Source organism: Setaria italica, chromosome I, assembly GCF_000263155.2.
Source record: "Setaria italica strain Yugu1 chromosome I, Setaria_italica_v2.0, whole genome shotgun sequence".
In the NCBI taxonomy this organism is placed as follows: domain Eukaryota; kingdom Viridiplantae; phylum Streptophyta; class Magnoliopsida; order Poales; family Poaceae; genus Setaria; species Setaria italica.
The window spans coordinates 31,763,697-31,776,877 of record NC_028450.1 but is presented as its reverse complement, the minus strand read 5'-3'; the positions used below and the strand labels follow the sequence as shown (position 1 = coordinate 31,776,877).

The window sequence follows — 13,181 nt, the reverse complement described above, 5'->3', positions numbered from 1 at the left end:
GCACAGCATTGCGTACACTAGCCCAATTGGATACTGCGTTAAGTCCATGAACATTCCAACACAACATATTACAATTCTCTTGCAACATGGGGATTTTGCTTACAACTTGAACTAAAAACACAACGAAAAATCACTTGCAACTTAAAAGGCTGGGTGCTATGGCTAAATACAAAGCCTACTGGTCCCTGGAGACGTGCGTTCTCGCTGGGGCGTTGCAACGAGGACGGATTGGCAAACTTCATGGACGTTGGTGCTGGTCCTTTTGGCCATTACAAAGCACCGCTAAAGCTGCAGGACCAAATTGCCAGCCTATTACAGATTACAGGCCCAAACGAGTTCAAATTCTGGTTCAAACATGACCGAATTAAAAATGATTAAATGCAGACAGATAGGCCCAAAAAGCAGTGGGCCTCCTTCTAGGCCCTCTGGGCCTCCATCTCACCGCACGGCACCAGATTGACCTTGGCTCTCTTCTTGTTCTTGGGCTGGTTCCCTTTCTCGACTAGTGTCTTGATTGCCTCCATCTTCAAACCATTCAGTGGCTTTGGAAGGTGCTGCGCCAGATGATTAAAATCAGGATTAGACTTCCCTTTTGCCTTAGGGGATAACTCACCAAGTTTGTTGCTAAGCACAATTTAGGCTAACTGGATGCTATCTTTTTCTGGATTAAGCTTGTCAGCTAGTCTGTTGCTTTTTCCTCTGTGTAGTGCTTGGTTCAGACTGGGCCTCAACAGCTTGTATATAATTGGTTCTTGGGGTGGGTTCAGGAAAAGTGGATTTGGTTTGCATGCTATAAAATCAATAAACGCTGCCAAATCATTAAAATTTCCATTGTTAGTGTTGGTGTTGTTGTTGTTGTTATCCTCATTGCTACTAATGTTCAGACCATTATTTTTTCATCTCAAAACATTAATGTTGAAGTCAGCATTAGCTTGATTAAGGTTCTCCTGGGGGTGCAAAAGTGTCACTCTGTTGTATAGGCGGTGGTGTGCTAGGCAAAATAGTTTCATTGCAAATTGTGTTCCTAGAGATTGATCCCTTCTTGGGATGCTTGTGTTCCTAGATTTATCAATATTAAAATCTCCCTACTACAAATGTCAACTTGAGGGATCTCATGGGCGATTTCATGATAGACCTACGGTGGTGTGGTGAGGCTGCTCGGCAGGTGCACATTGTCTTCCTCTGGTTTAGGCAGTTCTCCTTGTTCTAGCTCCACATCTTCTACAGTAGCTCTACCTGGTGAAGCAACTGGAGTCCATCCTACCGCAGAGTTCAGCATGCTCAGGATATGGCTCTCCTTGGATGTTAAGCCTATAAAAGATTGAGGAATGTCTCTTCCTTCATGGGATCAACCCACTCACTTCTCAGATCAGACAACGAAAGAGGCACACAAGCATGTTGAGGGAAAAGACAACTAAGTTCCAAGGCAGCTGGTTTCGACTCACCCAGGATCTGCTCTAGTGGATTGGCAAAGGAGACCCTCTTGCCTCCCTTGTTCTTCTTGCGTCATGCCATTCCTGGACACTCTCTAGAGGTCTAGCCTGGTGAAGCGTCCATGGCTCTGTTGCGATAACCAGAGTGTCCCTGGTTACCACCATGGTGGTGGTTGCTGCTGTAGCAATCTTCCACTGGTCCCCGGCATCTTGTCGCCCTTCCCCAGGAAGAGAGACTGTGGTGGTGACGTGTGCCGCGATGGTAGTTGTCGTCGTGGTCATCTCTATCCCTGCGGGGATGGTAGTCGTGGTTGCCTGTGTTTTCATGGTTCTAGCCGTTGCGCCACTCACCCAAGGAGTCCAAGGCCCCGTAGTTCCACAGGAACTCATGCCTCGGCTTCCAGTTGTACAGTCCATCTCCTCCACCTCTGCCCCGAAGGAAGGAGAGGTCCTCCACCACATCCAGGTGGATGTGCAACTTGTAGTCGTAGGCTCCCTTGAAGTCCTCCGGTGGGTCGTGGTTGAGCTCGGCGAGGTGCCGCGGGATGTTAGTGGCTGGTTGCTCTCTGTCGAGGTCGGCGATGGTGAGCAGCACCTTCTTCGGTATCTTGCTGGGGTTGGAGGACCATGCCCAAAGATCATAGGTCCTGGTACACTCCTAATAGCGTGCGGCCTCCTCGACGTAGTGGATAGCGCAGTGCTGCCCAATGACTTGGGTCGCCACCTCCTCTGACCAGGCATGCACCAGCAAGCCCTAGATGCGCAGCCTGGTCCTGAACTTCAGCTTGCTCTCCACCACGTTCTGGCGCTCATTCCATAGCTCGAAGTTGAACACTCATCCACGGTTGCAGACACCGTAGTGGTTGAGGACGCGGTGGTAGGCGCAGCTGTCGGAGAAGAACACGAGGTACTGCTCAGGGAAGTGCTTGACGACGCGCACCTCGTGGCGGCTGATGTGGAGCTGTTCATCGAGGGCGTCGATGATGTATCGTGGCTGTGTGTCGTGGCTATTGCCATTGAGCCAGCTTGCCAATCAAAGCCTCCCTCTTGCGCTTGATTGCCCCAGTCACAGAGATCGCGCAGACCGCGAAGTTCGGCCGGGCGCGCGAGCTGCCCGGGTACGTCGCCATGGTGGCAAACTCGCCTCTTGCTGCTTGCAGGTAGTTGTGAATGGCGCAGCCAGTAGCGGCTTGGTGGATGTTGGTGTTGTGCTGTTGAGCTTCAAGTGAGGGCTGCTTAAATCGACTCCTCTTGGATGGGCAGGTGAAGGCTTTGTGCCCCGATTGAAGACACATCTAGCATTTAGTGGTGTGTCTACATTATGCAACACTGTGTTTTGTGGAGAAACAGTTAAGGTATTTTTCCCTAACATGCTCAATGTACCTTTTCCTCCTCTGTTCTGCCATGTCCGGTTGGTGGGGCGGTGCTTCCTCTCTTGAATGCTCTCCGATATTGTGCCACCAGTATGCTGGCTTGACAATCTGAAAGCCATGTTCATCGACCTGCACTGCTGATCTGCTGGGTTTGTCATGTTGTGTCCTTGAGGATTTGCTGGAGGATGGATCTTTGTGCTACTGCTGACTGCGCCATGAGCTGGAACGAGGGGGGAATTGATGGCCATATGCCTCCTTTGAGCTTGAGCATTCACCCTGCTACAAGTTCCAATTTCTGGGGGAGTTACTCCTCTCAACGGTATTGGGTGGAGCTTACCGTCATCCTTGCCCGTCATCCTTGCCCCTGCTCTGCCTCAATCTTTTTCCCCTTCTCTGCTCGGGTGAATCTTGGTTTCTCTTGCTCCATAACTAATGCAGTTGGCGGAGTTGGGTGGATCTCTTGGTTGGCTTGTCGTTGAATGATGTCCAGGGCCAATGGATCCGCTTCACCGCCCTCGAGCCCCATCCCCCGTGGCGCCGCTGAGGATTTGACCTATGGCATCTCTTCTTGATGAGCCTTGTCGTCTGCACTGCCTGCTCCCAGACGCGTCAACTTGAATCTATCCTGTCTTCGCAAATCTTGAACGAGATCCGGGAGGATGATGGCCTCAGGCTTGAGCTCTTGCTTCTGGGGTTGCGCGTCCTCGATGTGATGCGATTCCATCGGTGGTGACTCCTCCAGAACATTTGCTCCACTGCTAGGATTCGGATCTTGCTTTTGGTCTTCGCTCCGCTTGATTTCTCTCGCCGCGGGCCCATCCCCGACAAGACTTGGATGCGCTTGTAGATCCTCTTCTGGGCATTCGGATCTGTAGTGGGATGGTTGGTGGAGGTTGCTATGGTGGCGGATCTGGGCAGGTTTTGGTGTTTCGGCGGGGAGTCGCCATGGGCATCGCCTCTCCAGGGAGGGGGAGGGGTGGGACGGGCATCGTTTTGTGAGTTCCCGCACTACGCTAGGAATGGCATAAACTTCACAAATCTGGAGACAGTTAGTGGTAGGTTTGCAAAAACTAAATATGTAGGTTGAACGAAGAGGGACGAAACAACACATGATGGTTCCATCTTAGTAAATTAGATTATGAGCCATAAGAAGTGAGACATCCATCGAGGCAGGCATACAGAAATGAGACATCGATAGAGGCAGGTGAACGAGGTCATTGACAATGCTAACCCGACCTTGGCAACGGCAACCACATTAAGAACGCGGCAACACCACCAAGAGAGGGAAAATCTTTACTGTAAAATCTGGACCAATTGTTGGGAAATATCATAAATCTGGACCATATGGTCGTCTTTGTGCCTTTCCTTTCAAACAGCAGTCATGTCACATGTGCCTGCTTAGTCGCCGCGCACTATGAGTTCATCTGGCTAATGCTCCCCATGACTTCGTTGTTACCAACCGTGTGATAATAGTGTCATCGCTACAGAAAAAAAAATACAAAATCGAAAAGAGTTGCAGTTCGTGCACTACATGGATGTTGCCTTGCAGCACCTGCCCTCTACCGGCCCAAACAGTATAATAATCCGCCCTGCGCGTGGCTGCATCGTCCAAAGAGGGGTAAAGCGTGGAATCTCCATGATGCATTTCTCTGAACTTCTGAAGATCATATCGATCAATGATTGTTTTATCTCAAGTTGGTGCCCTGCCCACATCGCGAGGCGCCTCCTCAAGTGGCAAATCACCGGGGAAGCTAACAGGTTGCTGCGCCAGATCTGGAGCGCCTTCTTGCTTTCCTTGGAAGTTCTCATGTTGGTGCGGAATCGGACATGGAACGACTGCCTTGACCTTGCGAAACTTTTGAGTCCAGTCTCTGCATTTTTTTCTGCAGAGGCATGTCTGCTCCAATCCGCTGCCTGCTCTCAGCGGAATCGGACAAAAATTGCAATCAGAGGAACCGCGCTGCGGTTTCTGAGTAGTTGATCTCCACTTAAGACACTATCACCGATCGAGACTAGTGATCGAATGCTAATGTGACGAAGTGAACTCGTCATTTCGTGCCGTTTTCTTGCGACACTTCGCAACGCTTGCAGCGTCTCCAATGTCGAAGTGTTTGCGTGTGTAAGGTCCGGGCGGGGGACGGAAGGGACCAAACCAACGGACCCACCCGACTGACCGAGACCGTAAGACTTTGGCAAGAGCTCGCGTCCACACACCGGCTCCCCCACCAACCCCGTCGCACTCAGTCGCCAACTCGCCACCCACCACCGCAACCGTAGCTGCTGGTGCGGTGCGCCCGTCGTCCGGCCGGCTCCAGCCCCAACCCAACCAGAGCCCGATCGAGCCGAGACCGGCGCCGGGTCGGTGTCCTATTTCCCAGGCGCCCCGGGTGCGCGGACGGCCGGCAGGCGGCCACGCGCTCGGCCGGGCCGGCTGCGCCCAGGCCAGCTGCCGCGCTGGCCACTGGCGTGGCGCGCATCGGCGGATGGTTGGCCGGCCCATCCAAGGGCCGGGGCGGGGTCAGCTCGGCTCGCCAACAACCTACCACCCCATGCCATGCCAGTCTCTGACCCCAACAACCTCCCCCACCCGTGGCCACGCTATTTAAGCGCCCCCGGCCCCCTCCCTCCCTCCTCAGGAAGAGCCTGGGTTTCCACAAGCTCTTCTTCTACAACACAGTCACGCAATTAGCTATACTAATAATACGCTAGTAGCATTACTCCTCTTGTTGTGTTCCCCCAACTACTAGTCTCTACTGCTTTTGTTCGAGTTCACCTTCTGTGCCGCTGCAATGGAGTGCGAGACCGGCCTCGTCCGCTCCCTTCACGGCGACGGCCTGTGCATGTCGGCTCAGGCGGCGGCGCCGCGCGCCGACCCCCTGAACTGGGGCAAGGCCGCGGAGGACCTGTCCGGGAGCCACCTGGACGAGGTGAAGCGGATGGTGGCGGAGTTCCGGGAGCCGCTGGTGAAGATCCAGGGCGCGAGCCTGAGCATCGCGCAGGTGGCCGCCGTGGCCGCGGGCGCCGGTGAGGCCCGCGTCGAGCTCGACGAGTCCGCCCGCGAGCGCGTCAAGGCCAGCAGCGACTGGGTCATGAACAGCATGATGAACGGCACCGACAGCTACGGCGTCACCACCGGCTTCGGCGCCACCTCACACCGCCGCACCAAGGAGGGCGGCGCGCTCCAGAGGGAGCTCATCAGGTGACTTTGCGGTTCTTGCTCGCTTTTACTATTGGCTACTAGTAATGTCCTTTTTTTCGGCAGTTTAATTCTGAGCTTATTAGTACGTAGTACTATTCAGTTTGAACTTTAGAGTGGTAGTAGTTCGTGGTTAGATTAGATGATCCACGGAAACTAGTTTTGCGAGGTGGTTTGTTCACGAGATCCTGCGCTCGCGCCAGCCGCGCGGCTGCATGTGCTCCGGCTAGTAGTTTACTGTTGCCGCACGGGATTCCATCAGTTTCCAAGCAAGAAAAGACGGGTGTAGTTAGCTAGGTCGTTGGTGGGGTTGGCTATAAACATAAACTAGGCTAGCTAGCTCAAACTTTTCATAATCGATCGAGTTACTGGTCTACATCATAAAAACTGAACAAGCACCGTAAATCAGTCTCCTATCATGCATGCATCCAAATTAAAGCAGAGATACAGCAGTCCACAGATCATCCAGGCTCTAGCTGGCGAGCAGTTTTCATTTCACATGCAAACCGAGTAGTAGGATGCACCGTACCTGCACGGGCTACCGACACGGGCTGATGGACGCAATCACTGGCCCACGGTGCTTGCAGACCCCCAATCTTTAGGTGTACTGCTACTGTTCGGTGGGGCATCTTTGTCCCCACCCACCGATCATACACAACACAAAAAGCGGCCGCCGGCCTGGCTCGACAGCTCGGCAGGCGGCGGGAGCCCCGCCGCTCGCGCGGGGTTGGCCGGTCGCGTCGGCGTCCGCGCCCGGTTTAGCTCACTAGTCACCGGTCACCGCCAGCTCGGCCAGCCAAGGCTCCCTGATTTCGCAATTTATTCCCATTTTCCCCCGGGGATTGTGGGATCTCGAGGGAAGAAGATGCCCTGCTGCCGCCGACGCTGGGCTGTTTCAAAAAGTTTTGACGCGAGCGAACCCGACCGATGACGCCGCGGCCGCGCCGAGCCAGCCAGCTTTTTTGCTCGGCGATCGGGTTGGGTGCTGGTGGGGTGGCGCCATCGCGCGCCTCGTGCTCGGCGGGGGCAACGTGGACGTGCAAAGTCTTCAGCACCGCGTAGTCTTTCTCGCGCACATGGCGACGACGTGGTTGGGTGGGTGGGGTTGGCTGGCTGGTTTGCCGCTTGCCGGATAGGGATGGGGCGGTGTGCTCGCGTCACGACGCCGCTGAAAATTAGGTGAGCCGCCGCTGCTGTTGCGCGTTGCGAGAGCTCTCACGGTCACCCACGCCGTCTAACGAGTTGGTAGGGCAAGGGCACGGTGCTTGCTGGACAGCGGCCGGAAGCCCGGAATGGGTCAGCAGAACAGGGGCTCCGTCAGAGCTGGAACACGTTAGCAGCCGAGCAACATGAGTGGTAGTAGCATTTTTCTTTCCGCCTTTTTATACCAAACAAAAAGGCTAATCATACGTTTCTGCAAAATTTTCCTTTTTGATAGAGCCAAAGAACTATATAGAACTTGGACGTGTCATCAATGGAACATCTATGATGCAACAATAAAAAATTAGAAAATTTGTTAAGCAGTCAACTAATCACAGCATGTGGACTTGTTCCACTTCTCATATCCGGGAAGCTTCTTTGAGACTTTTGGCAGATAAGGTCCAAAGGCCCTCTTTTTTCCGTTACCCAAGCTGGCAAAATGGACGCATACAATACTTTACTTGCACCGACAACTCTGCATATCTGTCGGTGTAGCAACACAAAATGCCATTAGCTGTTACACTGTCTCGAACAAAAAGACGTGTCTAACTAGTGACTAGGTAGTACTAATCCACTTTGTGTCAAGATCAAGACTTGATAGCATATTTCCTTGTTATGTGAAGTATAAATTAAGTGGTAGGCCTATTCCAATTTCATAACCTAAACTCACAAGTCGGCACAGTATTAAATAATTCAATATGGACTGTAAATCCTGACCAAGTTATTGTTCAATTTTTTTACGGATGCCGGTCGCAGCTCTGAACTGACCTCTCTTTTGTCCGTTTCCGTATGACAGATTCCTCAACGCCGGCGCCTTCGGCACCGGCGCCGACGGCCACGTGCTGCCGGCCGAGGCCACCCGCGCGGCGATGCTCGTGCGCATCAACACCCTCCTCCAGGGCTACTCCGGCATCCGCTTCGAGATCCTCGAGACCATCGCCAAGCTGCTTAACGCCAACGTCACCCCATGCCTGCCGCTCCGGGGCACCATCACCGCGTCGGGCGATCTCGTCCCGCTCTCCTACATCGCCGGCCTCATCACGGGCCGCCAGAACTCCGTCGCGGTGGCCCCCGACGGCAGGAAAGTGGACGCCGCCGAGGCGTTCAAGATCGCCGGCATCGAGCATGGGTTCTTTGAGCTGCAGCCCAAGGAAGGGCTCGCCATGGTCAACGGTACGGCCGTGGGCTCTGGTCTTGCGTCGACCGTCCTCTTTGAGGCCAACGTGCTCGCCATCATGGCCGAGGTCATCTCCGCTGTGTTCTGCGAGGTCATGACCGGCAAGCCAGAGTTCACCGACCACCTGACCCACAAGCTGAAGCACCACCCGGGACAGATTGAGGCTGCCGCTATCATGGAGCACATTTTGGAAGGCAGCTCCTACATGAAGCTTGCTAAGAAGCTCGGCGAGCTCGACCCACTGATGAAGCCGAAGCAGGACAGATACGCGCTCCGCACCTCGCCGCAGTGGCTCGGCCCACAGATCGAAGTCATCCGCTTCGCCACCAAGTCCATTGAGCGCGAGATCAACTCCGTCAACGACAACCCGCTCATCGATGTCTCCCGTGGCAAGGCGCTCCACGGCGGCAACTTCCAGGGCACTCCCATTGGTGTGTCCATGGACAACACCCGTCTCGCCCTTGCCGCCATCGGCAAGCTCATGTTCGCGCAGTTCTCCGAGCTGGTGAACGACTTCTACAACAACGGCCTGCCCTCCAACCTGTCTGGTGGGCGCAACCCCAGCCTGGACTACGGTTTCAAGGGCGCTGAGATCGCCATGGCCTCCTACTGCTCTGAGCTGCAGTTCCTGGGCAACCCGGTGACCAACCACGTCCAGAGCGCGGAGCAGCACAACCAGGACGTGAACTCGCTGGGCCTCATCTCTTCCAGGAAGACCGCCGAGGCCATCGAGATCCTGAAGCTCATGACCTCCACGTTCCTGATCGCCCTGTGCCAGGCCATCGACCTGCGCCACCTCGAGGAGAACATGAAGGCCGCGGTGAAGAACTGCGTGACTCAGGTGGCCAAGAAGACCCTGAGCATGAACGCCATGGGCGGCCTCCACATCGCGCGCTTCTGCGAGAAGGACCTGCAGACGGCGATCGACCGGGAGGCGGTGTTCGCGTACGCGGACGACCCGTGCAGCCCCAACTACCCACTGATGCAGAAGCTCCGCGCGGTGCTGATCGAGCACGCGCTGGCCAACGGTGACGCCGAGCGTGTCGTGGAGACCTCCATCTTTGCCAAGGTGGCCGAGTTCGAGCAGCAGGTCCGCGCCGCGCTGCCCAAGGAGGTGGAGGCCGCGCGCGCGGCCGTGGAGAGCGGCAGACCCATGGTCCCCAACAGGATCAAGGAGTGCCGCTCCTACCCGCTGTACCGGTTCGTCCGCGAGGAGCTCGGCGCCGAGTACCTCACCGGCGAGAAGACGCGGTCGCCCGGCGAGGAGCTGAACAAGGTGCTGGTGGCCATCAACGAGCGCAAGCACATCGACCCGCTGCTCGAGTGCCTCAAGGAGTGGAACGGCGAGCCCCTGCCGCTCTGCTGAACTGCCCACAGGAGGAGAGAACACCTCCATACACAAGAAAAACAAAAGTATAGCATTTCAAGACCATTGTGAAGTTTTACGATCAGTCTAGCTGATGATACTCTCTATATTTTACCGTTCCCTTGTAGCTAAAAGTTCATGTGAATGTTGTTGTGTTCCCGGTGCTGAGACGCCATGGCCTGCGATGTGCATTGCCTGGGCATCTGCAGCTTCTGAAACTTTTACTGTTCTTAACTTGTAAGTTGGGGGTAAAGTAAATTATTTTGTTCTACAATGAAGCACGCTTGGCATGTCTCTCACATTGAGTTGGATAATGCTCATCGTTTTGGCCTGGTTCATGGCTTGGCTGCTTCTGAAACTGGGACAGCATGATGGATTGATGCCGTGGAGTGCAAGGGACAGGCATGTTTTGAGCGTTGGGCTGCGCCTGGCGGGTGCCTTTCCTACCCTTTTGCTGGTGGCCAACCACTGTTCGTTGAATCGAGCTACTCCCAAGGATGATTGAACTGTTTGCAGTTCGTTATCCTATACCTACCACGTCGGAAATATGATCGGCACTTGCCTACGTCAAGCAATCAGATTTCTGGCTTTGTCAGGAAATTAGATTCCTGGCACCGTCAAGATTCGGTGGCAGGAGGAACTCCTCCACATGCTACTAAGGTGGGTACCACCAAGGTTAACATGTTCCACCACACAACACTCTATCGTAAGGCTGACAGGTGGGTACCACCAAGGTTAACATGTCCATGAAACACTTGTGGCATGTGGTAGATAAATTGAAACTATTATGTGCCGTTTTGTTAGGCACCTTCGGATATCTCCCCCGAAAATCTGTGTTTTATTTTTCTCGCAGATCGGTTCAGCTCTCCTTAAATAAATTATATATATCCTGAAAATGTCGAGTTTGTGTTTGAGATGTTAACCAGCTAGATGATAATGCAAAAGAAACTTGCAGCACCAAACTTCTCTGCATGGCATGTCGGCTCATCCTATCCAGGGCACAAACGCTGTGTCGGCTGCAAAAAATATTAGGGCCCTTTTGGCAGGGCTTTCGGCTCCTCCAAAAACGGCTCCGGCTCTAACTCCTTTGGTGAAGTAGCTTCTGTGGTGGAGCTGAAGCCGTTTTAGAAAACCGTTTGGCAAAATGGCTTCTCCTGTTTTTCATAAATGAATGAAAGATGTCAAATGTCCAATGTACCCCTAGCTATTTCACTTGTTGTACAAATGAATTTGTACTTTTCTTCAATTTATATTTGTAATTTCATATGAAATAGAAAAGGATTAACACATATAATTATAGATTAAACTAATAATTTATCTTTCTTTTTCCTTTTTTCCCTCCATTTTTCTCCCTTCTTTTTTTTATCCTTTTCTCCCTTCTTTATTGCTCCTTATTCTTTGACTCTTCCTTATCCTTTCTCACGGCGGTGCACTCCAGCTCCATCCTCTTTTACTCTACGCCACAACGCGTCGCTCCCTCCATCCATCCACATGCGTGCTGGCGTGCTGCTGCCGCATCGTCTCTGGTGCTGCTGGCCCGGGCTGCACGAGGCATCCGTTGATGTCAGTCGAGGCTAGGCCGCAGAGCCAGGTGCCTGCGCCCACGCCGAGCGGCGCGGTCGTGCTAGCGCCAGCTAGGGTAGGAACAGGGCGTGAAGCACCTAGACCAGCTGTCAGTGGTCATCTGGCCGACTGCACGCTGCCACGCTGCCGGTAAGAGGGGGTGAGGGATGGAGAGGCACGGTGGCATTCCTGTTGTAATAGCAAAAGTTGAGGGGCAATTTTGTACTCGTGCTTGTGGAGATGAGGAGGACCTGAGCGGAGCTGCTATTTTCGGCTCCGTCACCTCAGTTCATTTGTGTGAACGGCTCCTTCAGTGCTCCACCACTGAAGCCATTTTAGATTTAGACGTTTGGTATAGCTCCTCCTGAAGCTGTTGAAAGAGCCCTACCAAAGGGGCCCTTATTAAGGTTCCCAGGTTGTAGTTCAGACGTCAACGTTCCTTATGCGTGACTGCACCTCAAGCTTTTTGCTGTACGCCATGAGGTCATGACCAGTCCTCCTCACTGATAGCATCTCCCCTGTGATAGCTAACACCTCAATGCAGCCAACTTGACGCCCTTGCAATGCGGGAAAATATTCGATGCAAACCACCCTCTTGGTGGAAACGTGAAAATTCCTTCAAAAATCATATTCGAAAAATATGAAACGACACACACCCATAGTGCATCCATAGATGTACTTTGTGATAAAAGTTGGGATGCAAACTCAAATTAGAAAAATTCAAATGAAAACGACAAATCCCATGTGCATAAGCAATGAAGGATAAAATTCTTGGAAATTGGTCTTCTAATGCATATGCACTTGAAATTGTCATTTTTGTATGAATTTTTGCAAAACGGTTTTGCATCCTATCTTTTTACCACACAGTGTGTCTATGGATGTGCATCATTTCAATTTTTTTAAGTATGATTTTTTTAGGAGTTTTTACATTTCCACCGAGGAGGTGGTTTGCACCGAATATTTTCCCAATGCGGTTCCTAGTTAAGTGACATTGTGTGGCGATCACATTCAGAAGACTCCTTCATGCCGCCTCCAATCATTTTATATGAAGCGTGATCATGATTCATATGGGCGCCATGGATGATGAACAGTACAGGTTGCTCATTAGCACCAGACTGGCCATTTTTCTGCATGATTTCGCCGAACATGGCGTCATCTTGCCGCAAGGTCCAAGGCTCCATTGAATTCGCCAACTGCACGTACAGGCACAAGGACAACATTATCTAGTTCTGAATTGGTTGGTGCCGTGCAGTCTGCACCTGCCTAGTGCCAGCATGGTACTCGCTAGCACAAGGAAGGCTTAGTTCCCGATTTAGGAGTGGCAAAGTTTGCATTTTGTTATAAATGCGCAACTGTAGTATTTCGTTTGTATTTGTGAATTATTATCCAAACATTGACTAATTAGGCTCAAAAGATTCGTCTCGCAAAGTACAACAAAATTGTGCAATTAGTTTTAATTTCGTCTACATTTAGTACTCTATACATGTACCGTAAGTTTGATGTGATGGGAAATCTTCTTTTTGCATAGTGTCAAAGTTGAAAATTTGGGGGAAACTAAACAGGGCCGAAATCAAACATACCCTACCTAGCATTTGGTAGATTCTTGAATTCTTAGCTCAACGGCGACAAGAGATCAGAGACTAGCAATAACCGTGAGCCATTTTGGTGTCGCCGTCTCGACCACCTTCTCTGAAGCGTGAGCCAAACCAAGACGCATGCTCACAGCTCACCCACTCCTACCATTTTTCTTCAGAGAGGACTGTTCAGACTGTACATCTCAATCCGAAACGCATCGTTACGTTCTAGCTGGTGACCGAGGACATCTAGCTGATTGACCTAAACCTTGGAGTGACGTGGCTCCTCTCACCAGTCA

The 13,181-nt window shown here is 52.5% G+C and overlaps 1 protein-coding gene across 1 annotated transcript; it reads left to right on the top strand.

The window, feature by feature from the left end:
* Nucleotides 1-5,431: 5,431 nt before the first annotated feature.
* Nucleotides 5,432-10,040, top strand: LOC101780720 (phenylalanine ammonia-lyase). The gene is made up of 2 exons (XM_004953097.4): nucleotides 5,432-6,005; nucleotides 7,999-10,040. The coding sequence occupies exons 1-2, from the start codon at nucleotides 5,596-5,598 to the stop codon at nucleotides 9,743-9,745; spliced, it is 2,157 nt and encodes a 718-aa protein (XP_004953154.1). The 5' UTR covers nucleotides 5,432-5,595; the 3' UTR covers nucleotides 9,746-10,040.
* Nucleotides 10,041-13,181: the final 3,141 nt, after the last annotated feature.

Coding starts and splice junctions, on each gene's coding strand:
- LOC101780720 (XM_004953097.4), top strand. CDS start 5,596: ATGGAGTGCGAGACCGGCCTCGTCCGCTCCCTTCACGGCGACGGCCTG. Junction 6,006..7,998: donor CTCCAGAGGGAGCTCATCAG/GTGACTTTGCGG, acceptor TCCGTATGACAG/ATTCCTCAACGCCGGCGCCT.